The 26,080-nt window shown below is 51.9% G+C and overlaps 1 protein-coding gene and 1 long non-coding RNA gene across 3 annotated transcripts; both read left to right on the top strand.

The window, feature by feature from the left end:
* Window positions 1-6,605: 6,605 nt before the first annotated feature.
* Window positions 6,606-9,031, top strand: LOC101675658. 2 transcript variants are annotated; one of them, XR_200397.3, is made up of 3 exons: window positions 6,606-6,706; window positions 7,904-8,054; window positions 8,601-9,031. It is a non-coding gene; the product is annotated as an uncharacterized LOC101675658 (long non-coding RNA). The 2 variants fall into 2 exon arrangements; XR_001181631.2 differs by having other exon boundaries at window positions 6,669-6,773.
* A 4,382-nt stretch (window positions 9,032-13,413) lies between these two features.
* Window positions 13,414-24,682, top strand: LRFN3 (leucine rich repeat and fibronectin type III domain containing 3). Its single transcript, XM_004765134.3, has 3 exons — window positions 13,414-14,561; window positions 15,898-17,328; window positions 19,391-24,682. Exons 2-3 carry the CDS (start codon window positions 15,914-15,916, stop codon window positions 19,854-19,856), a joined length of 1,881 nt encoding a protein of 626 aa, XP_004765191.1. The 5' UTR covers window positions 13,414-14,561; window positions 15,898-15,913; the 3' UTR covers window positions 19,857-24,682.
* Window positions 24,683-26,080: the final 1,398 nt, after the last annotated feature.

Genomic DNA, 26,080 nt, shown 5'->3' with positions numbered 1-26,080 from the left:
TGGCAAAACCATAGGTTAAAGCAGCCTGGATCTCTGATACCATGAAGCCCTGGACTGTTTATACTTGGTTTATTGGTGAGAGAGAAATAAACTTCTACTTTGTTTAAGCCACTGTTATGTAGAATTCTGTAATAGGGTTCATATCCTGCTAACCTATGTCCTACCTAAGTGCTCGTTACCCATGAGAGATTTCTCCTGTTTCTAAAACTCCCTTAGAAATATCAGTCTTGGGGGGCCTGGGTGGCTCAGTAGGTTAAAGCCTCTGCCTTCAGCTCAGGTCATGATCTCAGGGTCCTGGGATCAAGCCCCGCATCGGGCTTTCTGCTCAGCAGGGAGCCTGCCTCCCCCTCTCTCTGTGCCTGCCTCTCTGCCTACTTGTGATCTCTGTCTGTCAAACAAATAAATAAAATCTTTAAAAAATATATCAGTCTTACTGGGTTTGTAATATTATATCCTCTGAAGTTTTTAAACTTTTATTCACTCATGCATGTATTCATTTATCCAACACTATCTGTCCAGGCTCCTGGATGGGTGAAAGACATGTAATGATAAACAAAACTGCCCTCACAGAGCTTACATCCTATGTGGAGGGAGACAGGCAATAGACAAGAAAACTAAATAAATAAAACTTTCCTATTTTCAGAGATACCACGTTCTAAAATGTGCAGCAGAGACTGGCTAATTTGTCACTAAAATGGCTTCCCTTTGCTCCTTTGCACACAGCTGGACATTTCCCATCATCCCTTGCAGTCAGGTATGTAAGCCAACAGCACGTGAGCAAATGCATTTCTTTTTTTTTTTTTTTAAGATTTTTTTTTTTTTAATTTGACAGACAGAGATCACAGGTAGGCAGAGAGGCAGGCAGAGAGAGAGGAGGAAGCAGGCTCCCTGCGGAGCAGAGAGCCCAATGTGGGGCTCAATCCCAGGACCCTGGGATCATGACCTCAGCCGAAGGCAGAGGCTTTAACCCACTGAGCCACCCAGGCGCCCCAGCAAATGCGTTTCATTGGACCTCCGGGTGTCACTCTAAAAACCTCCCACTTGTGACCCTCACTTCTTTCAACAACCACTATTAGAGAGGATGGGGGGGGGCAAGGAGGCGCAAGCCAACTAAAGTTGCCCAGAGCCAACGGATGGAAGGAGCCTGATTCCCTGGGTGACTCAGCCACAGATCCTGACTGCATCACACTATGGTGTGAAGGAAATATAGACTGTACTAAGCCACTGAAATCTGGGGGTTCCTTGGTTAATGGTAGCTAGTAATTTACCTTACCTAACACACTCCATAAAGCAGAGACTCTGGAAGACTACAAAAACGGCTCCAATTTTTCACCCCTCTCCCTGCCTCCTGCCATCTGACTTTACCATAACTTCCTTCAAGGGTGGAGTCTATTCCACTCCCCCCACCCCCTCACTGCCCTTGAATCTGAGCAGGTGTTGGGAACCGATGAGGTCAAAAGAATGTGGAAGAAGGAAATGGAGTGACAGTTGCCATCAACAGCTGATACAGGCTCTCTGACCAAATAAATTCAGGAAAAAAAAAATGCCCTGGAACTTTTGGGACACATGGTCTGGGAGAAAGAAGCCAGCTTCCACGTGAGAGCACCATGCTGGAGTGGCCCCGTGTGTTTGCTCTGATCAACAGCCCACTGACCTTTCATCTGACAGTCAACATTGCCAGCTATATGAGTGAGCCACCTTGGCTACCTGGACCAGTTGAGTTTCCTTTTCTTTTTTTTTTTTTTAAGATTTTATCTATCTATCTATCTATCTATCTATCTATCAGAGAGAGAGCGAAAGAGCACAGCAAGGAGAGTGGCAGGCATAGGGAGAAGCAGGCTCTGTGCTGAGCAAGGAGCCCCATGCAGGACTCAATCCCAGGACCCTGGGATCATGACCTGAGCCAAAAGCAGCTGCCTAAGCCACTGAGCCACCCAGGCGTCCCTCCAGTTGAGTTTTCAAATGCCTCCAGCCCCACTCAGCATCTGACTTCAACCATATGATGGACACCAAGTGAGCACAGCCCAGCCCCACTGAGCCCTTCTTGAATAACTGATCCATAGAGTCAGAGGAAAAAGAAAATGGTTGGTTTAAGCTGCTTAATTTTTGGACAATTTGTTATGTAGCAAAAGATAACTGAAACACTGGGGTTGCAAACTCTACCCTAACCTGCATGCTACAGTAGCCAGACATGTAATGTAAGCCAGTGAGCAGGGCCTGGTGTGGGATAACAGAGCATGGTGGGGGACCCTGATTTACAGGGAATCCATGCTGTGCTGATCGAGGCTGTATTTATCCCCAGAACTGTTCATATTCCCCTTTCTGCCTGCATCCCAGCCACAGTTCCCAGTCTCCCCCTTTATCTGGATTTATCTGGGGTTCTGCCAGTGGGAAGCAGTGACAGGAGCCTGGAGAGTGGGAGCAAGGGGCCATGGCAATTCATCCCTCTCCCCATGGTTGTGCCTCCTCACAGCTCCAGCCAGCCTGACAGTCCCACTGGGCCTCCAGTTTCTTTTAGGTGACTTTGTCTCTGGGCTTTCCTGATGCCACCTCCTCCCTTTCTTCCTCCAGCCTGGAGTGACAGTGGCTTCCCACTGTTGCTAATTTCTGATTGCTTCGCTGGCTCCCGCTTAGCCCCCCATCTCCTCCATCTGGTGCATAACCATCTCCATGCGTCAACATCCCTCTGTTCTAATATCTGTATCTTCATCAGGCCCTCACAGGTAGAGCAGCTCCTGCCCACTGTGCCCAAACAGACAAGTGGGCTCCATGTTGTCAGATAACCCAACATGGCAGAAGGCAAACACCAAGAAGGTTGTGGGGTGTTCTGAATTTTCAAATGCTGTGGCTGCCAGTGGTCCTCTTACTTCAGAGTACACAGAAGCGACAGGAGAGACCGAGGAGAGTACTTACTGGGTCAGTGAAGAGACCTTTACTGAGAACCTACGGTGTACTGTGTGCAGGTGCTGTGTGAGGAGCCGGGGACAAAAAGTGGTAAACCAGAGAGGGGAGTCCCTGCCCTGTGTGCTTCCGTTACGGTAGAGGAAACAGAAAAGCAAATGGAGACAAAGGACAGCATGTGGAACATGCCAGGAAGAAGGAAAGGCGGGTGATACTGTGTGAATGGGGGTACAGGGGAGTCAGGCTTTAGTTGCAGTGACACGATGGCAGCAATGAGATGGGGCATCTGAGCTGAGAGTCCTCAAGGACAAGAGAGTCAGGCTGATGAAGATCTGGGAGAACCATGTTCCCAGAAGAGGGAATGGCCATCACAAAGTCCCCGAGCCAGGAAAGAGCTGGAAGTGTGTGAGGAACAGCGAGAAGGGATGGCTGGGGCAGAATGAGTGAAAGGGAGGGTGAAGGACTATTGGGGTTCGGGAGGGGGTGCAGTGGCCACAGGAAGGAGCTTGGATTTTAATATAAGTGCAATGAAAAGCCGCTGGAAGATTTTAAGAAGGGAAGTAGTATGATCTATGTTTTTGAAAGACAATTCCCTGCCACCACCACAAAGTGTTGTATGAGGACTACAAATAGGACACAAGATTAGAGGCAGGGAAACCAGTCTGTAAGCAATTGTGGTGGTCCAGGTGGTACACTGAATGGGGTTTGGACCAGGGTGTTAACAGTGGAGCAGTGAGAAGTGGGTGGGTTTGGGAGAGCTGTGTCACAGAAACCAGAAGGGGAGTTTTCAGACAGGACTGGTCTGGAGGACTTGTTAAAATGCAGACTGCTGGGTCTTGTCCCTAGAGATTACAGTTCAGTGGGTCTAGAGCAACATAATTTGCATTTCTAACAAGTTGTCATATGATGCTGCTACTGCAGACCCAGATATCACACTTTGAAAACCACTAGGTGTAAAACGATGCTTTCTAATAGAAATATAATGTAAGCCATGTGCATCATTTAAAAATTGGGGGGGCACCTAGCTGGCTCAGTCGGAAGAGCACGTGAGTCTTGATCATGGGAGCCATGAGTTCGAGCCCTGTGTTGGGTGTAGAGATTACTTAAATAAATTTAAAAATAAAATAAAATAAAATTTTCCAGTAGCCACAGTTAAAAGAAAAAAACAGGTGAAAGTATTTTAATAAAATAGTCCAGTCATATGTTTTATTATTAATACATCCCAAATACTCTTGTTTCAGCAAGTTGACAATGTTTTTTTAAAATTTTTTTTTAAATCAGGGGTGCCTGGTGGCTCAGTGGATTAAGCCACTGCCTTCGGCTCAGGTCATGATCTCAGTGTCCTGGGATCGAGCCCCGCATTGGGCTCTCTGCTCAGCAGGGAGCCTGCTTCCTCCTCTCTCTCTGCCTGACTCTCTGCCTACTTGTGATCTCTCTCTCTGTCAAATAAATAAATAAAATCTTTAAAAAAATTTTTTTAAATCGATTTATTTACTTGAGAGAGAGAGAGAGAGAGAGAGAGAGGACGAACAGGAGGGGCAGAGAGAGAAGAGAGAATCTGAAGCAGACTCCATGCTCAGCAAGGAGCTCGAGATGACGACCTGACCCAAAACCAAGAGTGGGATGCTTCCCTGCCACCCCGGCACCCCTACCTATTACCAATGTTTTAAAAACTCTTGAGATATTTTACATTCTTTTTCTTTTTTTAGTAATAAGTCTTCGAAATCCCAGTGTGTGTTTATACTTATAGCACATCTAAATTAGGACTAGTTAAACCTTCAGTACCCTGTGTAGCTAGTGCCTACCATACTGGACAGCACAGGATAGGCCGGCTGTTGCAGAACCAGCGTTAAGGACAGAATTGCCTCTTGAGTTTAGCTACATGGAAGAGTTTTAGCAACACAAAAGTGTCGGGATTTTTTGTGAAACAGAGGGAAAGATGGGGCACCTGGGTGGCTCAGTGGGTTAAGCTGCTGCCTTCGGCTCAGGTCATGATCTCAGGGTCCTGGGATCGAGCCCCACATCGGGCTCTCTGCTCAGTGGGGAGCCTGCTTCCCCCTGCCCCTGCCTGCCTCTGCCTACTTGTGATCTCTCTCTCTGTGTCAAATAAATAAATAAAATCTTAAAAAAAAAAAAAAAACAGAGGGAAAGAGATGGAGGGGAGAGCATGTAGACACTTCCCTTCTAAAGTTTGGCTGTATTACTATAATGGATGGATCAGGCTGACAACACTGAAACCCAACACTGGATATTCATATCACAAACACAAAAGAAACATCCAGACATTATTATGTGCCTCCTGATTGAAGAACTCAACATCACCCATCACCACCCTACTCTTACCGCCCGGCTGGCTCAGTGGGTGAAGTCTCTGCCTTCAGCTCTGGTCACCGTCTCAGGGTCCTGGGATCAAGCCCCACATCAGGCTCTCTTCTCAGCAGGGAGCCTACTCCCCCCACACCCCGCCTGCCTGTCTACTTGTGATCTTTCTCTCTGTCAAATATATAAATAAAATCTTTTTTTAAATTAATTAATTAATTAATTAAACCTGAATCTGACCCAGCCTCTAGATCTACCAGTTTGCAGGACATAAAGGGGACAGAAGAACATAATAAAGGACACCAACAAATGCAACCAGCCAAATCAGACTGTGCGATAAATGAGAGGGAGGGGGAACCACCCTAGAATAAAAGACATAAACAGGTGCCAACAAAATGCAATGCGTAGATCTTGTTTGGATTCTAATATAAGCCAGTCAACAGTTAAGACATTTCTAAGACAATCAGGGAAATTTCGGGACAAGCTGGGTATTAAATAAAATTAAGAAATTATTTGTTGTTGGGTGCGATAAAGGTTTTTTTGTTTTTTTTTTTTGTTTTTTGTTTTTTTTAAAGAAACGTGTATTTTAGAGATACATAAAGAAGTATTTATGGATGAAAGCATATGATGTCTGGGATTTTGCTTTAAACTAATTTTGCGGGGAAGGAGGCAGAAAAATACAACAAGATTGGCCATATGTTGATAATTGCTGAAAAAAGGTGATGGGTACCTGGGGGATCATTACACTATTCTGTTTTTATGCATCGTTGAACATTACCATAGTAAGATGCAGTTTTTGGTTTTTTGCTTTTAAAGGGGGTCGAGAGGTAGCTGTGAAGGAAAAGAGAGAAAAGAAGGGGAAGGGATTTTTCCTCTTTTAAGACTAAAGCGCTATGAACAGGCTCGAGAGTTGACAGGGGATAGTGGCGATTGAGGAGATCCGCAGGCTGGCTCCAGGACATATACAGCGGTGGGGGTCTCGCTGGTTCTTAAAGGACCCCCGCCCTTCCCCCACATAACCCCGCCCCCTGCTGCTTCAAAGCGGCTGCGACTCCCGGGACAGAACAGTGGCCTATACCCACCTGCTAAGGTCCATCTGGTTTGACCAGCCCCCCGCGCTTGCGCAGCAGTCCCCCCACCGGGCGCCGGACTCAGTTACCACATCCCACAATCCCCCGCGCCGCTCTGGAGGCGCGCTCTAAGAGGGGGAGAGGCCTCTTCAGCCACCAGATTTGAGCAAGGTGAGGCAGAGGGTGTCGCGTAGCCTTCTGGGAAATGCAGTGGGCTTGGTAGGCCAGAACCACCATTTAACCCACGCACGAGACTACGTGCCCCACAATGCACCACGCGCGTTGTGGCTGAGCGGTGTATTGCTGCCCCCACGTGGCAGATGAGCGGTTATGTCTAAACCAGGGAATAGTTCTGAGAGGAACAGAAGCGGCCGGGACGGGGAACGCTGAGGGTTGCCCTGGAAACCTTTGAGGAGGTCAGTCCAGAGGGAAGGGGCCCCGCCACTGGCCCAAGGAAGAATGGTAGTCGTGAGTAAGTTGGAGGTAGGGCCCACTATGAAGATTAAATGAAATGAGGACAGAACGGGGCGTGGGTGGCTCAGTGGGTTAAGCTTCTACCTTCTGCTCAGGTCATGATCTCAGGGTCCTGGGATCGAGTCCCTCATCGGGCTCTCTGCTCAGCAGGGAGCCTGCTTCCCCTTCTCTCCCTGCCTGCCACTCTGTCTACTCTCTCTCTCTGTCAAATAAATAAATAAAATATTTTTTTTAAGATTTTATTTATTTATTTGACAGAGAGAGATCACAGTAGACAGAGAGGCAGGCAGAGAGAGAGAGAGGGAAGCAGGCTCCCTGCTGAGCAGAGAGCCCGAAGCGGGACTCGATCCTAGGACCCTGAGATCATGACCTGAGCCGAAGGCAGCATCTTAACCCACTGAGCCACCCAGGCGCCCCAATAAATAAAATCTTTAAAAGAGAGAGAGAAATGACAGAACTGTTGGGTGTATATTATTGTTATCATTACAGCTAGTACTCATAGAGCAAGTACTTACATGTGAACCACTGCTTCCAGCTTTGTACATGAATTATCTCATTTAATCCTCCCAACAAGCCATTTGAGGTACTTTCGAGAATGAAATTGAGGCTCGAAGAAGGGAATAACTTGCCCAAAGTCAGTTCAGCTGGTCAGTGGCAGAGCTGGGGTATGAACTTAGGCTATCAGTCTTCCCTGTGGGTGCTTTTCTTCACTAAGACCGTAACACCCTCTGATCGCTCTGTTAAATTAGCCCGAGATTGTAATTAGGACATGAATCAACTCAAAATGGCCATTTGCATGTGGATCTCTGAGTTGGGGATTATGAGTTTCTGCCCAAATTTGTGATTTAGCCTTGCTCCAGGACAGAGTTTACAATCAGCATAAATTTATAATTAGCACATGAATCAGCACAGTATCTGTTCACAGAGCTCAGATTTCTGATTAGCACTTGAATCAACAGCCATTTGTGTTAGAAGTTGGAATCATTAGTTTCAGATTAGCACACAGATCTGTGCATACTGGGATTATATTCACACCTAGAAAGCCCCACCCCCTCTGGGCCAGGTGACCTCCTCCTTAAATGTTGTCCTCATCCCTTCACTGAACCTCCACCCCTAACCCCACCATCATGCACTGGCAGGTAGACTTGGGGATGTCCTTGTTCCTCTCCTCTCCTCCATCTTGTTCGTAATGGAATATCACAGCGCCAAACACAGTTCAGAAGTTACCTATTCTCTTTCTGCCTTATGAGGAGACAAAACACCAAAGCCTGGACCATATCTGATTCACAGGTACGTTCCCTGCATCAGGTCTGGCACACAGCAAGGGCTCAATAAATGCTTGGAGAGAGAATGCTTGGGGATGGGGCACTCACCATCCTCTTTCTGCATCGACCTAAACATTTATCAAGTCAAGCCAGATTCACTTTGCCCTCAAAGAAGTAAAATTTGTGGTCACCCAGCCCAAAGGCAAAGGCCCAGTATAGGTGGGTGGGTGGGTGGGTGGTCAGGGTGGGGCTGAGATGTGTCCCTGGAGCGAGATTTGGTGTAGCTGATGGAAGGAGATCCCACTGCCTGTTCTGGCTGCCTGCCCTGAGCTTGTATATCTGGTGATGGTTGATGTTGGGTCCATTATAATCCATACACTGCATAATCGTGACTGGGAGGAGGCTACCCAGCCTGGGAAGAAATTCTCAGCCCTCCTTGCATCCGGGATGGCCATGTGACTAGTTCTTTCCAGTAAAATATGGACAGAAGGGAGGTTTATTGAAGTTTTTTTCTGGGGCCAGTTTTTTAAGATGGTGAACCTTCTCCACCCTGTCTCCTCCCATTTGCCAGGTGGAAGCAGATAATTCTGAGCCCCAGGAAAAAATGGAGGGAGAAGATTAACAAGTCTGCTGTGTGAGTCACCAGATGGAGGACAGCTGCCAACCAAGCAGGACACCTGTGGCAAGAAATCAACTATTGTATGAAGTCACTGAAATCAAGAGGGTTCTTTGTTACAGTAGCTGACATTGAACGCACGGATACTCTGACCCTTCCTCTCTAGTCCCCTGATAACAGTAAACCTTGGACACCCACCTGTCATTCTGCGACATGAACCTCTAATCCCCAGTTGTGGTGTCCAGGCTTTCATATAGCAGTTTCATACAGTGGCCCAAAGGCTTTATGTTTACTAATTAAAAGTTACCAGTATATGGGGTGCCTGGATGGCTCAGTGGGTTAAAGCCTCTGCCTTCGGCTCAGGTCATGATCCCAGGGTCCTGAGATCGAAGACCACATCAGGTTCTCTGCTTGGCAGAGAGCCTGCTTCCTCTTCTCTCTGTGCCTGCCTCTCTGCCTACTTGTGATCTCTGTCTATGAAATAAATAAATCTGAAAGAAAAAAAAAGAATGTGTTCAACTTAAAAAAAAAATTACCAGTATATTCCCCTCCATTCTTTGCACAAATGTAAACTTTCTCCCATGTACTTATGGAAGTTCTCTTCCAGGCTGACAGTTGGAAGTCATTAAAGCAGACCTCAAGCATTGAGTTAGGTCTTCGACCATCATTAAGCAGAGCCAGATTACACAGGATCTTGTGGTTGCCCTGAAAAAAAGTCCATGCTTGCCAGAAACCCATCAGTCTGATTTAGGGTGGCTAGGTATATGTTTGGGAGGGTGGGGAGGATATACACATCTTCCTGCCTGTCTCTTTTGACCCATCCGTACGGGAATGCACCTTCAGACCTAATCTTTTTTTTTTTTTTTAAGATTTTATCTATTAAAAAAAATTTTTAAAAAGGATTTTATTTATTTATTTGACAGAGATCACAAGTAGGCAGAGAGAGAGAAGGGGAAGCAGGATCGCTGCTGAACAGAGAGCCTGATGCGGGGCTCGATCCCAGGACCCTGGGATCATGACCTGAGCCAAAGGCAGAGGCTTAACCCACTGAGCCGCCTAGGCACTCCCAGACCTAATTTTTAAAGTAGGGTCCTGGGTGTGCCTGTCTGGCTCAGTCAGTTAAGCATCTGCCTTCGGCTTTGGTCTTGATCCCAGGGTTCTAGGACTGAGCCCCACATCGGGATCCCTGCTCAGTGGAGAGCATGCTTCTCCCTCTCTGTCTCCCCTGCTTATGCCCTCTCTCTCTCTCTGTGTCAAATAAATAAATAAAATCTTTAAAAAATAATAAAGTGAGTTCCTAGTCCCCAGTACTGATCGTGTGCTAATTACAAAGCTGAGCTAATTCCAGTGAACACCGGAGGCTGGACTTGGGTTGGTGGGTATTAGTTGAGGATAAAGAGACCCCACCTCTATCCATCACTGCTCAAACAACCCCCAATTTGAAAGGGGCCTGAATTTATTTATAAACTCTTTTTCTGACAGAGTGACATCATTGATTTGAATGTCCATGTGCACGCATGTGTGCATGCACGTGTGTGTGTGCCCATCCCTTGTAGGTGTTTGATAGGCTTTCTGAATATTTTTCTCGTGTACATGTGTGAGAATGTAGCTCACCAAGCATGCAAGAAAGAATCTGAGCAGAGTATGTTTCTGCACGTATGATTTCTCACATGTCTGAGTAATGGGTCTGTGCGTGTGTGTATTGGAGGTGTGTAACTAAATGTGCACTTGTGTATGTCCCCTGTTTTTGAACATGAAACCAGGTGTACATGCGTTCCATGTGCCTGCTGTGTCTGTGTTTGGTGAGCCTCTGAGTACGTGACGTGCATTTAGGAATATGGATGTGTCTGCCATGTGTATTTGTATGTTTAGGCAGATTCTGTGTGTGTATATGAGCAGTCCCCTTCCCCCCAAGACCCCTTCAGCTCTCAGGCAGTTTAACCTCATTCTTCCTGCTGGGGCTTTTTCTGCTCCTTTTGTCCCCTTCTCCAGATGTTGTAATTAAGTAAATGCGGCAATTAAGCAGAGCACCCCAAAGACCATCCAACCAGGATCCCCTTGCAGGATCTGATGAAGGATTACAGCACATACAGACACATGCACGGGACTATCCAGGTACTGCAGAGACCCCCCAGACTGCACGTGCTATAGCATGAGGACAAACAATGCAGAGGGCCCCTTTGCCTACCTGCTTTGTTGGTACTCATCCTTCAGGTCTCAGCAGGGGTTGGGAGAGCCTAAAAGGTTAGACTCTGCCTCTGGGATCCCCTCTGCTTCCTCTGTCAGAGCCCTGACCACTCTGGCCTGTGGTTTGCCATCAAAGCCCTTAATTATTTTCCCCTGTGTGTCTCCTATCACACCCCTCTGGCCACTGTGGTCTGGGTCTCTGTCATTACAGTCCTAGTCTGTGCAGCCCAAGTTTCTCCCAGCCCAGTCCTGATCACTCTGGGCTGTCTGGAGGAGTGTCTTTTTTGCTTTTGAAATTTGAGCTCAGTGAAAGCAGGATCTGACACTGCCTTGGTCACACGTCTGCTGCAGTGTCATTTAGCACAAAACCATAGCCAGATACCTACAGTAAATGTCGAACTAGCATCTTTGCCTCTGACCCTCTCTGTTTCAGGGCCCTGCTTTACGTCTCTAAGTATTTTGGTTTCTCTAGCACACACTTAGAATGCTAAATCCCCTCAATCCACCAGCTTTCAGCACAGCTGTAGTGGACAGTTCCCTGCAAGTAAGCAGATGGCTCTTGTTTAGCTCAGTGGTTTTCAAAGTGCGTCCAGAGATTCCCCAGACCCACAGCATTGGCAACCCTTGGGAACTTGTTAGAAATGCAAATGTTTGGGCCTCACCTAGAAGTACTGGATCAGAAACTCTGAGACTGGGGCCTGGAGATCTATTGTTAAGGTGATCCCAACACAACTAAAGTGTGAGGACAACTGGTTTAGTTCATGTAAGGTATCCCTTTCTGCATCTCTGCCTCAGATCTCGGATGACTCTCAGTGCCACTTCCTCCCACCAAAGAGATGACCATCACCCAAAGGCATAAGGACTAGGGTATAAATGCAGGAGTAGGGCGAAGACATTTTGCAGGCGGGGGAGAAAGGGGAGGAACCATAATTCTGATGTGTTCTACAAGGTTCCTTAATGTTCCCCAGCTAAACTGAGCCCCTGTTGCCCAGAAGGGTAATCTGCTCTTTGTCCGCACTGTCTGTTAACTTTCTTCCTCCCCTCTCTCATTCCCTCCCAATCCCTTGCCCGTTTCCTGGGGTCACCCCCAAATCAGTCAGTTCCACTGAATTCTAATCCAAATCTGCTTTTAGACTGTCTCCAGGTATTTCTGTCTATCTCCCCACCTCCAACACTTCTGTAGTGTCTCTGAGACTTCTGCATCCTTTTTCTGAGTGTCTGAGTAACTGGTGTCCATTATGCTGGAGGGGAGCTCCGATGAACTTTGCTAATGATCGGAAAGGCGGGCCCTAGAGCTGAGTTAATTTTAGCTGCAATTTTTCAATACACATGAGTGGAAGGAGCCAAAAGTCTGTTCTGAAACCTTCAGCAGAGCTAGGGATGCAAGGCAATGTGCATACATGTCCCTATCGCCAACAAGGGGGCTTTACTCCTCTACTTGGGGTGGGAGGTGGCATTCCTGAGGATGGTATGTGACCATTCAGGTTCCCCCAGGGTTAGGGCCATGATCAAAGGCCAAGACTATGTTCCCTTCAGAGCAGGGGTTCCAAAGATCAGGTCCCCTGTGTTGTTATCACTAAGTTCTCAGGGCAGGCTTGCAGACTACCACTCACATCCCTCTTCCTGCGATACCATGTGCCAGAAGACCTGCGGAATCCCCCCCCCAACTTTCAGTACCCTCTCACAATGGTCAGGACGGGCAGACCCCACTCCTGGTGAGTCATTTGTTAGTATAATTCTTGGAGAGTCCTCTAAGGGGCAGTGGACCTGAGTCAGGGAGAGTGGAAGGCAGTGGACACACTTCTCTGGGTCAACCTGTCCAGCCCCCTGCCTCTGTCCCATTTCCTATCTTGTCCATTCTTCATGGGATATCTATATCCAGTGCGTCTTGAGGTCTAACTATAATTCCAGAGGGTAACAGGGTCTGGAAGTCAAGTTTACCCCTTGCAGCCAGGGCAAGGAGGCTTGGAGGAAGGAGCAGAGTCTCCTCTCTGGTTTGAAAGATCAGGCCTGTTGCTGGGCAGGGTCCAAGTAAGGAAACCCCACCTAAGGAAGGACATCCCAGGGAGGTGGTGCAGGAGACAGGGTTGGGGGCCCGAGGCTCTGGGATGGAAGGGATATTCAAAGCTGTGAATAAGAACTGGAAACACACCCTGTTCAGCCTCTGCACCCTCACCCCCCAGCCCACCCGTGTCTCTGTCTCTTTGACTTTTTCTGTGTCTCTGTTTCTGTCTATCTCTGTCTTGTCCTAGTCTCTTTCTCTCCGGCTCTCCCACTGTCTCTGTGTATTTCCATCCTTGAATACGTGTCTCTATCTGTCTCTCTACCTCTCTCATTCTACTCCTGTCTCTGGATCTAAACCTGCCCATCTTTTGTCTCTCTCTCAATCTGTGTGTCTCTTTGTCTCAGTCTCTGGGTCTCTCTCTGGGCCCCTCCGTATCCAAGGATTTTTTTTCTCGCTCCCAAGCATCGCTAGGGCGACTCCATGGGAGATGGGGCCCGGACGCGCGCCTTTGAAAGATGAGGGCTGCCTACACCTTTAAGCACGGGCACGCGCGGAGCCTGCGCCTTTAAGCGCGGGCGCGCGCGAGGCCCTGGGTTCCCGGCGAGGAGGCCGCGGGAGCGCCCGGACCCGGCCCGCCTGCCCGGCCCCCGCCCGGCCCCCGCCCCGGCCCCGGCGGGGGAGGGGTCTCTGAGCGCGGCCCCTCCCCCCTGCGCCCAAACCTGCGCTGCGGTGTCTCCACCCCGCGTGTCCCCGTCTGTCCGTCCGTCCTCGCCCAGGCCTCGCCCCACCCCGGCCCCAGGGGCTGCCTTGCCACCACCCCCCCACCGCATTCGCTTCTCTCCCTCCGGGCCAGTCCCCGCCGCCAGGGAAGCAAGCTGGGACCAAGCCGCCCCAAACCCAGGGCCAGCACCCCGACATCAGTGGCCTGCACCCCGAGATTGGATCCAGAGATCTGGAAACCTGAGCCTGAAACCTTGATCTGGGGCTGGGACCCCAAGACCTGGCGCCTGAACACCTACTATCTGGGGCTGGAATCTCAACATCGACTTGGAACCCCAAGACTTGGAATATGGACCTCCAAATTTGGAAACTGAACCTCAAGATTTCTCATCTAAAGCCCCAAATCTGAAACTGAACTCTGAATGCTGTGCCTGGGACCTTGAAATCTGGGACCAAATTCCCATATCTATACTCCGGAACCCCCTATTTGGGACCCAAACCCTGAGATTTAGGCCTCAAATTCCAAGATCTGAACTCTGGCATTCCAAGGGGCCTAAGCCTGTGCTAGAGCCTGAAGTCCTTGCTGAAAACCCGAATGCTGAAATTGAGGGCTAGAGACCTCCAAATCTTTATTTGGCACCCCAGTTCTGAACCTGGCACCCCAGTATTGGATCCCAGGACTGGGCTTGAGACTCAGACCTAAAGTCTCCATTTGGCTGTTTAGCATCCCAAGACCAGAGCTAGGAGCCACTGGCTCTGACCAACCAGAACTGGAGCCTGGGTCTCTAAAATTGGTCCCTAGAGGCCATATATTTAAAGATCTAGGACCCCAAGTATCAAGGTCTAGAGACTCCATGGCCACAGATCTGGGCTGAGACACAACACAGTCCCTCTACAGAGGCCTTGGGAACAGAGAAGGCATGACCAGGTCCCCCCACCAGAGCCCTGACTCCTGACCCCTTGGAGCCTGAGGACTCTGCTCCCTGGGGCGACTTCCAGCTCAGGTAAGGCTACTGGGGGCCGGGGGAAGGGGGCGGGGGGAGGGCGGGGAGGGCTTGCTGGTGGGGAGGGACTTGGGAGGAACTTTGTGGCTGAGGGTAGAGGGAAGTGAGGATTAGGTCCCCTGGGCACCCTTGGGGTTTCCCCAGGAAACAGATATCCCATCCCCCCTCCTCCAAGGGTTTGCCCCCATCTCCTGCTGGGCCTCATATACTCTCTGGATATTGATTTGACCAGCACTGGCCCTCTCTGACCTTCTCTTCCCCAGTTTATAGCACCTCCAGGTCTCTGATCTTGCACTCTGTTCTCCAATTTCTTCCCACCATCTGTCTCATCTGACCATCTTCACATGCCTGTCCTGGCCAGTGCTCCTCTCACTGACCAGCTGTGTTCCCCACTCCTCACTGTTCATCTTCAACACTTCCATCCACCACTGCTGTCTCAGGCCACCTGTCTGCTTCTTCACTCACTGACCATCTTTGGCATCTCTGTCCACCATGCCTCTCTCTGATCATCTTTCACTTGCTCTCTTGCTCTTGCCCATCCCTGACTCTGAGCCCTGGCCTGTCTCTGACCATTCTTTGCCATTGCTCTCGCCCTTCTCCCACCGCCTGTCCCAACAGCCACTCTGCGACCCTTACTGACCCCCTCTCCTCTCTCTAGAGCACTGGAGTTCTCTCATCATCTCTAGTATCTCTGTCTGCCTTTCCTCTCTCTGATCACCTCTCCTCACACCCACCATCCTACCAGCCATCCTCATCTCCAGCTGTCTCTGACATGTCTGCCCATTCCTCCTCTATCTGACTGCCTCTCTGGCTCTTGACCATTTCTGACCATCTTCTTGACCATGTCTCTTAGATCTCTTAGAGCACCCTGACCATGTCCCGTCCTTTGTCCACCTCTGTTCTCCTGGCCATCTCTAACCACCTCCCTTCTCTGGTCGTGTTTGACTACTTCTAGTCATTCCCACCACCTTGACCACCTCTTCTCTCTGGCTGTCTTTGACCATGTTTCAAGCCCTCTGGCTTCCCTTCTATCCACTCTGATCACCCCTCTCATTCTCTGTCTCTGACCATCTCTAATTACCTCCCCTTCCTCTGACTGTCTTTGTTCGTGTCTGCTCCCTCTGACCCTCCATGACATGTCCCTCTGAGTCTTGGACCATCTCCTTTGGCTTTTGATGGGTCTGACCACTCCTGCTCCTCTGCCTGACACTCTTTGACCCAACTGTTTGGTTTCCAGCCCACTGTGACCTTCTCTAGGGTCTTGAACCATCCCAATGGCTTCTGGCACCCCTCTTCTGGCCTCAGTCTGCCCTAATGCCTCCCTTCTCCCCTGTAGGCCACCCCTGCCCGCAATGGCCGTCCTCCCACTGCTCCTCTGCCTGCTGCCGCTGGCCCCTGCCTCGTCTCCATCGCAGCCAGCCACACCCAGCCCGTGTCCCCGCCGCTGCCGCTGCCAGACACAGTCCTTGCCCCTCAGCGTGCTGTGCCCGGGGGCAGGCCTTCTGTTCGTGCCCCCCTCGCTGGACCGCCGGGCCGCCGAGCTGCGCCTGGCGGACAACTTCATTGCGGCCGTGCGCCGCCGCGACCTGGCCAACATGACCGGCCTGCTGCATCTGAGCTTGTCGCGGAACACCATCCGCCACGTGGCCGTGGGTGCCTTCGCGGACCTGCGTGCCCTGCGGGCCCTGCACCTGGACGGAAACCGGCTGACCTCGCTGGGCGAGGGTCAGCTGCGCGGCCTGGTCAATTTGCGCCATCTCATCCTCAGCAACAACCAGCTGGCGGCCCTGGCGGCCGGTGCCCTGGACGACTGTGCCGAGACGCTGGAGGACCTGGACCTCTCCTACAACAACCTGGAGCAGCTGCCCTGGGAAGCCTTGGGTCGCCTGGGCAACGTCAACACATTGGGCCTCGACCATAATCTGCTGGCGTCTGTGCCCGCCGGCGCCTTCTCCCGCCTGCACAAGCTGGCACGGCTAGACATGACCTCCAATCGCCTGACCACCATCCCACCCGACCCGCTCTTCTCCCGCCTGCCGCTGCTGGCCAGGCCCCGCGGCTCCCCCGCATCCGCCCTGGTGCTGGCCTTCGGCGGAAACCCGCTGCACTGCAACTGCGAGCTGGTGTGGCTGCGGCGCCTGGCCCGGGAGGACGACCTGGAGGCCTGCGCCTCCCCACCTGCGCTGGGTGGCCGCTACTTCTGGGCTGTGGGTGAGGAGGAATTCGTGTGTGAGCCCCCCGTGGTGACTCACCGCTCACCACCCCTGGCGGTGCCTGCAGGCCGACCAGCTGCTCTGCGCTGCCGGGCAGTGGGGGACCCCGAGCCCCGCGTGCGCTGGGTATCACCCCAGGGCCGGCTGGTGGGCAACTCGAGCCGTGCCCGTGCCTTCCCTAATGGGACATTGGAGCTACTGGTCACCGAGCCGGGCGACGGGGGTATTTTCACTTGCATTGCAGCTAATGCAGCCGGTGAGGCCACTGCCGCTGTTGAGCTGACTGTGGGTCCCCCACCACCTCCCCAGCTAGCCAACAGCACCAGCTGTGACCCCCCGCGGGACGGGGATCCTGATGCCCTCACCCCGCCCTCTGCCGCCTCTGCCTCTGCCAAGGCAGCTGACCCTGGGCCCCCTACTGACCGCGGGGTCCAGGTGACTGAGCATGGGGCCACAGCTGCTCTTGTCCAGTGGCCGGACCAGCGGCCCATCCCAGGCATCCGCATGTACCAGATCCAGTACAACAGCTCAGCCGACGACATCCTCGTCTACAGGTGCACAGCCCGGCAGTGGGCAGCGTGGGTGGCAGAAGGAGGTGGGGGGAGGGTTGGAGATACATCTGTTGACACCCCAGGCTGCAACGCAGCTGAGAAATGAGGCTGAAATGATTACAAAGGAAATCAGACAGTGAAGTGAAAGAAATTAGGCAGAGACGGTAAAAGAAATCTGGCATAAAAAGAAACAAGGCAGATAAAAAGATAAAAAGAAACAAGGCAGCAAAAGTCAATGGTAACAGATACAAAAAAGAAATCAGGCAGCAAGAGTAAAAAGTAATCAGGTCAGAAGAATAGAAAGTTAATTGTGGGGAGGGGGACAAGGTTGGAGAGGTACAAACAAATTGCATAAAAAGGTAAAGAGGAACTGGGTGCTTCCAGAGGACAGGACTAGATAGAAGCCAAGTTGTAAGAAGAAAAGGAGATAAAATAAGAAAGTACAGAGTTCTTGTGGAAAACAAAATGAGGGAGGCAGCAGAACAGAGATCAGGGTTTGGGTCTGTGCAGTACGAACTGCTCCAGATGTTAGAGTTCCAATACAGTGACATCTCCATTTTTAATTTTCTAAATCAAATTCAACCTAGATCATACTCCACCTGCTAGGTGAAAGGGCACGTTCAATTTGCCCAGTGTTGGGGACTCCCTTCTCCATGGAATTGTGGCAAGCAATAGAAGAAACTCGGGGGCTTATGCGTAGGAGGATCAGGACATCTCCTGCCCCGGAGCTGGGGAGCATTTGGAACATCTGCTGTGGCCGGCCCCATGTGGTCAGGAATGGTCGCTCTAACCCAGTTGCTGCTGGCACTTCTCACCCTTCTACCCTTGCATGGCTGGCTGTGGGTGGTTTCCTCTTCTCACTGCCAGGCTGGGCAAAGGGTGCAGTCCCTAAGGCCTGGCTGCAAAGAGCCAGCCTCCCAATGCCTGGGGTGTGCATGTTATAAACCCAGGACCTGGGTCCCCTTTCTTTCCCAGAGGCCCACATCTCAAGAGGTCATCATCTGATTTCCTTTACAGCCCTGGAAATCTAGCGAGCTTATTCTGTTCCCTCTATTGGATGGCCTTACTGCCTGGAGGCGGGTGGGGGAGTTGGCTCCATGGAGGGCCCACACCTAGAAATCCCACAAATCCTGTCCACCTTGCCTGGCAGGGGGTGAGACAAATGCTCTCTTAGTCACCCTTTCAGAGACAATCACCTGTAACTCCCTCATTAAAGCAGTTTAGGAATAAGACAGATTGTAAAACAAGTTAAATCCCCAACAGGGTGCTCTGCTGCCAAAGGAAGGAAAGTAGAACTGGGTGCTAGGGATAAAAGGAAATGGGAAAGGTAAGGATAAAAACCAGGCAACAGAGATAAAAAGGGAATTGAGAGCCAGAGCTGGAAGAAATAAGGCAACAGGGAGAAAAAGAAAGCTGTGATGGCTGAAGTACGTCAGTTTCATGAGAACAGAGAGGGCTCACTGAAAGCAGGGTATACATACAGTAATGATAAGAAGGCAGTGGGGCTAGGGGACATTCATTGGCAGGTTAGAAGGCGGGCATCAGCAGTGTGCGAGAATCGGGTGGTTAGATGAGAGAATTCTAGCTGGATGCTGGAGCAACGTGGGGCAGCTTGAAAAGGGAAATCAGGCCCCAGATGGAGGCGAGGCTGACCAGGGGAATTTGGGGAAACCTGCAAAGTTGAGCAGGGGTCTGGAGGGAGACGGAGAGCTGGGATTGGAGAGAAAATTGCATCGTAGGGAAGCTGGGCAGTGAGGCTGCCCTGAACCCACAAAGCAGAGGAGCAGTGGGCAGCGTCCCCAGAGAGAATCTGGGCACTATGGCTAGAGGGAGATTAAACGGGGATTTGAGCGGCAAGCGCCAGGAACCTAAGAGGACCCGTGGGTTATCAGTCAGGAGGCTGACTGGGTCTTAGACGGAAGGGAATTTGAGTCGTGATGGGAAGGAACTTGGGCTAACAGGGGGCTGGAGGAAATGGGCCAGACAGGAGGGGTTGCGGCACAGTGCAGGGTGGGTGCTGGGCAGCCAGAGCAGAGACCTGACCCCCACCTGCCTATCCCTCCAGGATGATTCCTGCCGACAGCCGCTCCTTCTTGTTATCGGACCTGGCGTCGGGCCGCACCTACGATCTGTGCGTGCTGGCGGTATACGAGGACAGCGCCACGGGGTTGACCGCCACGCGGCCGGTGGGCTGCGCCCGCTTCTCCACTGAGCCGGCGCTGCGGCCATGCGGGTCCCCGCACGCACCCTTCCTGGGCGGCACCATGATCATTGCCCTCGGTGGAGTCATCGTGGCCTCGGTACTGGTCTTCATCTTCGTGCTGCTTATGCGCTACAAGGTGCACGGAGGCCAGCCCCCCGGCAAGGCCAAGGCGCCTGCACCCGTCAGCAGCGTTTGTTCGCAGACCAACGGCGCCCTGGGCCCCACACCGGCCCCACCCGCCCCTGAGCCCGCCGCGCCCAGGGCCCACACCGTGGTCCAGCTGGACTGTGAGCCCTGGAGGCCCAGCCACGAACCCACGGGACCCTAGCCTCACGCCCACCTCTACGGCCCTTCTGGCCCCAAGGGTGGGAGGAGCCAGGCACCCGGTGGGACCTGGCCTCAGACTCACCAAATTGCTCACGGTTTTTAAAACTCTGATGGGGAGGGTGTCGGGGGCACCGGGGCACAACAAGAAAGTCCTATTTTTCTAAGCTGGGGCCTAGGCCCTTGCCCTTGTCTCTGTCTGTGGGGGCTGGGGGGGTTCATGCAGGGGTCTGGAGTTGGGAAAGCCTCCTCTGGGGAGAGACGCCCCGCCAACCCCGTTCTGTCTGAGGTTCCTGAATGAGGCTGAGGATGGCCATTCATTCAGTTGACAGAATTCCATGAGGGTACCCTCTGGGCGTGCCCTCTCCTGGGTTACGCTGCCATGAACCAGGTGGCCCCAAGCCCTGCTCAGACAGTGACAGTTCAGAGTGAGCAGAAATGTGGTGATGAGGGAGACCTAGGAGATTGCGGGAGCCCAGGAAACGTGCCTGGCTCAACCTAGGGTGTGGTGAGGGAGGCTTCCTGGAGGAAAGATGAGATCTGAGCATGACATCAGAAGGAGATAATTGGACAAGGAGCAAAGGGAAAGCTGTTGCAGGCAGAGGGCCCAGCACAAGCAAGGACTGAGTAAATGCCAGACACTGGGGAGTACTATGGTAGAGGTAAGGCAGGAGGGGTGAGCAGGGTACAGGACCTCCAGGCTGAGGAATTCAGACCTTGGCCTGATGGTACTGGGGAGCCATAGAGGATTCTATGGGGGGGGGGAGAGGAACAGGGTCAGGAATGGGCTTTAGGAAGCTCTTTCTAGCTGTCATGAAGAGGTGGACCAGAGGAGAAGACTGAAGCTGGGGGTGTGGGGGAAGCCAAGGCAGGGACCCAAGTGGGTAAGGACAAGACTGGACAGGGATAGGGCTAGGGAAAAGGAGTAAGGGGTAAGTGAGAGAGGAAGCTGAATGGACAGGTTATGGGGCTGAAGGACGGTGGGGGAGGAAAATGTACAAGGTGAGGCCCAGGTCTCTGGCCAAGGGAGGGAGCTACCTGATATAGAACCAGGAAGAAGGTACAGATTTAGGGAATATGCTGAGGCCAGTGGGGGACGGGTGAATGTGGGGGGCCCAGAAGACATCCACGGGGTGGTGGCAAGGAGGCCTCAGGGCCCTGGTCTGAGGTTGGAACCGGGGACCGAAAAGAAGGCTACGTTAGCAGAGATGGGGAATGAGGCCACTGAGGTGATGAGACAGCCTCTGGAACTTTCCATATTTAAGGAACAGGCAAAGAGAAACCTGGCAAAGACTACTAAATAGGAAAAGTAGATGGAGGGACAGAGTGACGCAAACCAGACAAGTCAGACACAAGTGACTATTGTGTTCAGTAATGTCAGGCCATAGTGACCTCAGTAGAACGGTGTTAGGGGATTGGTTGGGCAGGGGCCAGATTCTGCTGATTTGAGGGTAGGAAGTCAGAAAGTATAGTTAGGGAATGTAGTCCCTGTGATTCTGTGGACCTAGGGCCTGGATTATCTGGACCTGTCAGCCCTGTGTCTCTGCAAGGCTGGTTCTCACTCTGTCTTGGACTGCCTTAGGCTCCCTTGGACACAAACCTAGAGGTTTGGAAGACCAAACCCTGATTCTTGGTAACACTGCACCTCCTTGGAGATCCAGGAATGGGATAGGCAGTAAGAGGAACAGGCCCTAGTCTTCCTTTGGAGGTGGGTCCAGAGGCAGAGAAAATAGGGGTAGGGGAGATGGACTTAAGTCCTGCAGGTGTTCTCTGGAATGATGCTGGTGTGAGGGGCATGGTGAAGAGGGCCCAAGACTGGACTGGCCATTCTCATGACCAGGTGCACGTGACCTTGTCCTCATGGGATAACATCCTAGATTCTGTAATGGTTTTCTTGGTGGGTGTAGGCTTTGAAAAATGAGCTTCCACCAGCCATGGGAACAATCTGAGTCCCAGGGACTCCAGAGTCCTCCAGAAGGACAATGAGGTCCTTCTCGTTTGCGGCCCTTGGTGGCTGAGGTCAGGTGAAGCCATCAGGGTGAGTGAGGTGTGATGGCCAAGGGGGTTTGGGAGTGGGAAGATTTGAGATCTAGTGCCAACCGCAAAATACCAGTTGCTGCCACGAGGGGGAGCCAGAGGGCACCCTGCCTCAACCCTCACTTTTAAATTTGAACAATTTATTGTGTGCCTACTTGTGCAGCATGCTGGGAATTCAAGACTGAGCAAACACAGGCACAGGGTGTGCCCTCACATATCTCACCATTTGGTGGGGAAACAAATGTTAAATAATCACACAGTCCAGTGTAAATCATCTGTGGTGACCGTGGTTGGGGGGAGGGAGGAGCGGCATGAAGGAGAGATCCACGGAACCGTGACCCAGGAGACCTGACCCAGGAATTGAGGTTGAGAGAGGCTTCCTAGAAGAAGTGACTACTCAGCTGAGATCTGAAGGATGCTCAGGTTGGAGTTAACTGCACCGGAGGTGGAAAGGAGATCCGACGCAAATAGTACAGCGTGTGCCCAAGTGTAGGGGCTGGGGGGCGGGGTGGGGTGAGGGAAGGGGACAGGTGATGCAGGACCCTGTAAGCTGCCGGCAAGAGTCTGGGTTTTATTAGAAGTGGCATGAGAAGCCATTGGAGGTTTTGAACAGGGAGGAGAGTAGAGCTCCCTGCTCTTCAGGAAGCTCTAGGGTCAGGTCTGTTTGCATGTGCAGGGACAGAAGCGAAGAAAGGAGACCAGGGAAGGAAGGGGCTACTGCAGTAGTCCAGGCAGAATGCTGACCCAGATGAGGTTGGGGCCTGAAGTGGATGGACTGCAGAGATATTTGAGGCTTCCTCACCAGAGACCTCTGTTCCTTATGCAAAGGAGGACAGTACGGACCACTATCCAATGATCTGGCTCTCGGGCAAGATTGCAGAGACTGGAAAGAAGAGTTGTGGGACCCTTCCTCAGATGAGGAAGTTGACCTCTCTGTAGCATAAGAATTAACTTTTTCCAGGTTTAGGTACCAAACAGAGAGTGGACATTGGTTCTGCAAGGCAGAGACCATGGCTGGTTAGGGGGAATCTCCTTCGAAGAAATATAGGCCTGGAAGGGGGACGCACACCCAGCGGTAGCTAATTATGCATTTGGAAGCAAAGAGAATGGGAGGAGAGAGATGGGGGCACGCTAGTTCCTCTAGCATGGTCCCCCTTGCCTCTCCATCTGGGGGCCTGGGTCGTCCCCCACCCCCATGTAGGAACAATACTCCTACGGACAAATGATCCCATGTAACTAGAATTTAAAGTTAAAACGTAGCTTTCCAACTCTGCCCAGCAGAGTCCACCAATTTCCTGAGCTCAGTGAGGGTTACTCCTCTTCCTATGGTCCAACCCCACTGTGGCTTTGAGAATGCCTTGCGCACTTTTGAGACCAGGTATCCCGGAACCAAAGTTCCAGGCTCCTGGAGCATTCTCTCAAAGTAACTGTAGTTCTCATACAAGGACGCTTCCCTGCCACATCAAACCTATGTGTCTGCGTCTGGTGAAGCTAACACAGGCCCCGAGTGTGCCCGAAGTCTGGGATCCCTTCCCTGCCAGGCCTCAGCTAAAGCCGAACTTTCACAGCTGGTTCCCTGGGCACGTATGTGGGGGAGTCCGATAAAGGGGTCCTCTGAAAAGGGATATTTCTATTCTGGGTTGAACCTGAGTGTGGCTTCTGCCTTTGATTCCTCCCTAATGTCTCCCTGGTGCCCCTTCCTGTTTCACAAAACAAAAGGATGGGTATCAGTGCTTGGTGCTGCCCTGACCTGTACAGAGAGTGAGGCTGGGAACACAGTGTGGACCATCCCAGCCCCAGATCCCGCCTTCACAGAGCTCCAGGCCTTGGGGGAAATACATGCTCACCGGACAATGGCACCCCAAAGTGGAGAGGGCTGGGATGGCGGAAGCACAGGGAAGACTGATTAGGGCCTGTCGAAGTGCAAGGGAGCCCAGAATGGGCTCCTTACTGTGCCTGGCTTGGGAGGTGACCTGAAGACCGAGCCAGCTTCTGCACTGTGACCTGTAGAGTCCCACCACAGCACCTCACATTTAGAAGGACCCTGTGCTTGGTTGAATGCCCTGCTGTCACCCCCATGACATTCATAATAATTTTTGGACAAAGGACTCCCCATTGGCACTTTGTACGGGACCCTGCATCCTTGAGGGATATTACAAAAAGAGCCAGGAGAGGAAAGGGTCTTCTAAGGACAGAGAACAATGTGTGCAAAACACGAGGAGAGAGCATTGTACTCTTGAAGAGCTAGCCAAAGTTCTGTGTAGCTAGAGCACAGAGTGGAAGCTGGGGGAGCGTAAGGGGGGAGTTCCAGAAGCTGGGAGGTGTCAGCGGCCGGGCTGACAAGCAGTGGCTCCATTCCAGGGGCCCTAAGGAGCCACTGCAGAGGAATGGGGTCAGGTCAGAACTTCGGAAAGATCCATCTGTCTGTGGTGGGGAGGGGGGCTAGGGCCACATGACAAAGAACAAGTTCTGGTGGGAGGCTGGGCTGCCCGTGGAAAGGATCAGAGTGTCTGGTCATCAGGATGCAGGCTTATGAAGATCCTTGAATACATGGGTGACAGAACCCCAAGGCACCAAGACACTGGCCAGGGAGACCCAAAGCCACAGGCTGAATCCAGAGCTTCATTTGCACTTGAAGATCTTCACAGTTGGGGGATGTGCTCAAGGGTAGGTTAATGGGTGTCACTGATAGATACTTGAAAATCTTTATATGAGAACTCACATGGATAGACTGATGAAAGTGAATGCAAAATTGGCAAGAATTTAGAGTATAAAATGTAAGACTTCAAAGGACTTTATTCTGGGTATATTCTGGCTTTAACTCTGTGGAACCCCTGGAGTGTCCTTCCCTCTCCCCAGTCCTCTGGATAAAACAGCAGATCTGAGGAACTTCCTCTTCCTCCACAGCCCTAAACGCTGTGGGGGGGCCCTCCTCCCCCGGGGCTGGGAACGGACCCCCTTCCTGCTTCTCCACTCACCTCCTTCTGGGGCAGCACATCTCGCATGCCCTGCCCCCGTGCTTCTGCTTTCCTTCTCTGGCTTCCTGGACTGCCCCCAGGCCTCGCACAACCACAGGTGGCACACAGGCCCTTAGCTTCTTCCCAAACCTGCCCCTCTTCCCTGGATCCTCTCAGGGCGGCCCTCCACTCAGCCTGCTGGCAGCCCTCCTACCTGGCCATCCTCCGTTCTCTGGTTCCAGCTCCTGCCTCACTCACCTGTGTCCCTGCATCTCCTCCCCCTGGGGTCCTGGCTTCAGTCTCCCACGCTAGATCAGGGAATCTTCGTAAAGCCAAACCCAACCCTCCTCTGGATAGAACCCTCCATGGCTCTCCTGGGTTCCTGGGACAAAGTTCCAGCGACTCAGCCTGGAGGGACAGGCCTTGCCCCCTCCCCCACTTGCCCGCAGCTCCATCTTGAGCATCTATGTTCCCTACCTGGGGCTGGAGGAAAATAAGCACTCCCTGAAAAGCCCACCCTTCTGCACGCCCAGGTTGTTCCCTGTGCCCTCGGGGGAGCCTTCCTTCACCTCTCCTGCTTGTGCTGAAGAGCAGGGGAAGGATCTTAAGCAGGTGAGAAATGAAGCCATTCAAAGAATTCCTTTTTGAATTCTCCTTCTACCCTCCCCCTTACCAAAGGGAAGGGTTCTGGGGGGGAGAAGGGAACTAGGGGTGCAGGCTCCTACGACCTGCAAGGGAAGGGGCTGCAAATAGCATCCAAGTTCCCTCACCTGTCCTTGTCTGGAGTGCCAGACTCTCCCTGTCCCAGATCCTCCTTGCAGGGTGCAACTCCATTGTTCTCTAGCTCGGGATGTTCTGGAAGGAGGGGAGTCACATGGAAGCCATTGTCTTCTCTTGGGCAGTTCCACCCCATATCCGCCAACCCCCCGACATCGAGCACAGCAAGTCCGCTTACACAACCCAGGAGTTCAGATCCCCAGTCCCCTCCTCCCTCAGACACAGAAGTCCAGCGTCTACTTACTTCCCCTCCTTCCTCAGAATCCAGGAGCCCAGGCTCCTGGCCCCCTCCTTCCTGGAACCCCAAAAGTTCAAGCCTGAAGCCTCTCTGTCCTTGGCAGGCTCAGGAGACCTGTCCCAATTTTCTTGGAAACCATGATATTCTTGCCCTGCCCCCCTTTGATCTCCTCATTCACCTTCCCCATCTGCCCCTCCCTTCTTCTCTCTGTGTCCCTCC

Source organism: Mustela putorius, unplaced genomic scaffold (assembly GCF_011764305.1).
Source record: "Mustela putorius furo isolate JIRA1106 unplaced genomic scaffold, ASM1176430v1.1 tig00000174_pilon_pilon_pilon, whole genome shotgun sequence".
Lineage (NCBI taxonomy): Eukaryota > Metazoa > Chordata > Mammalia > Carnivora > Mustelidae > Mustela > Mustela putorius.
Note: the sequence above shows the minus strand (reverse complement) of the source record. Positions and strands in the feature narration are given on the sequence as shown.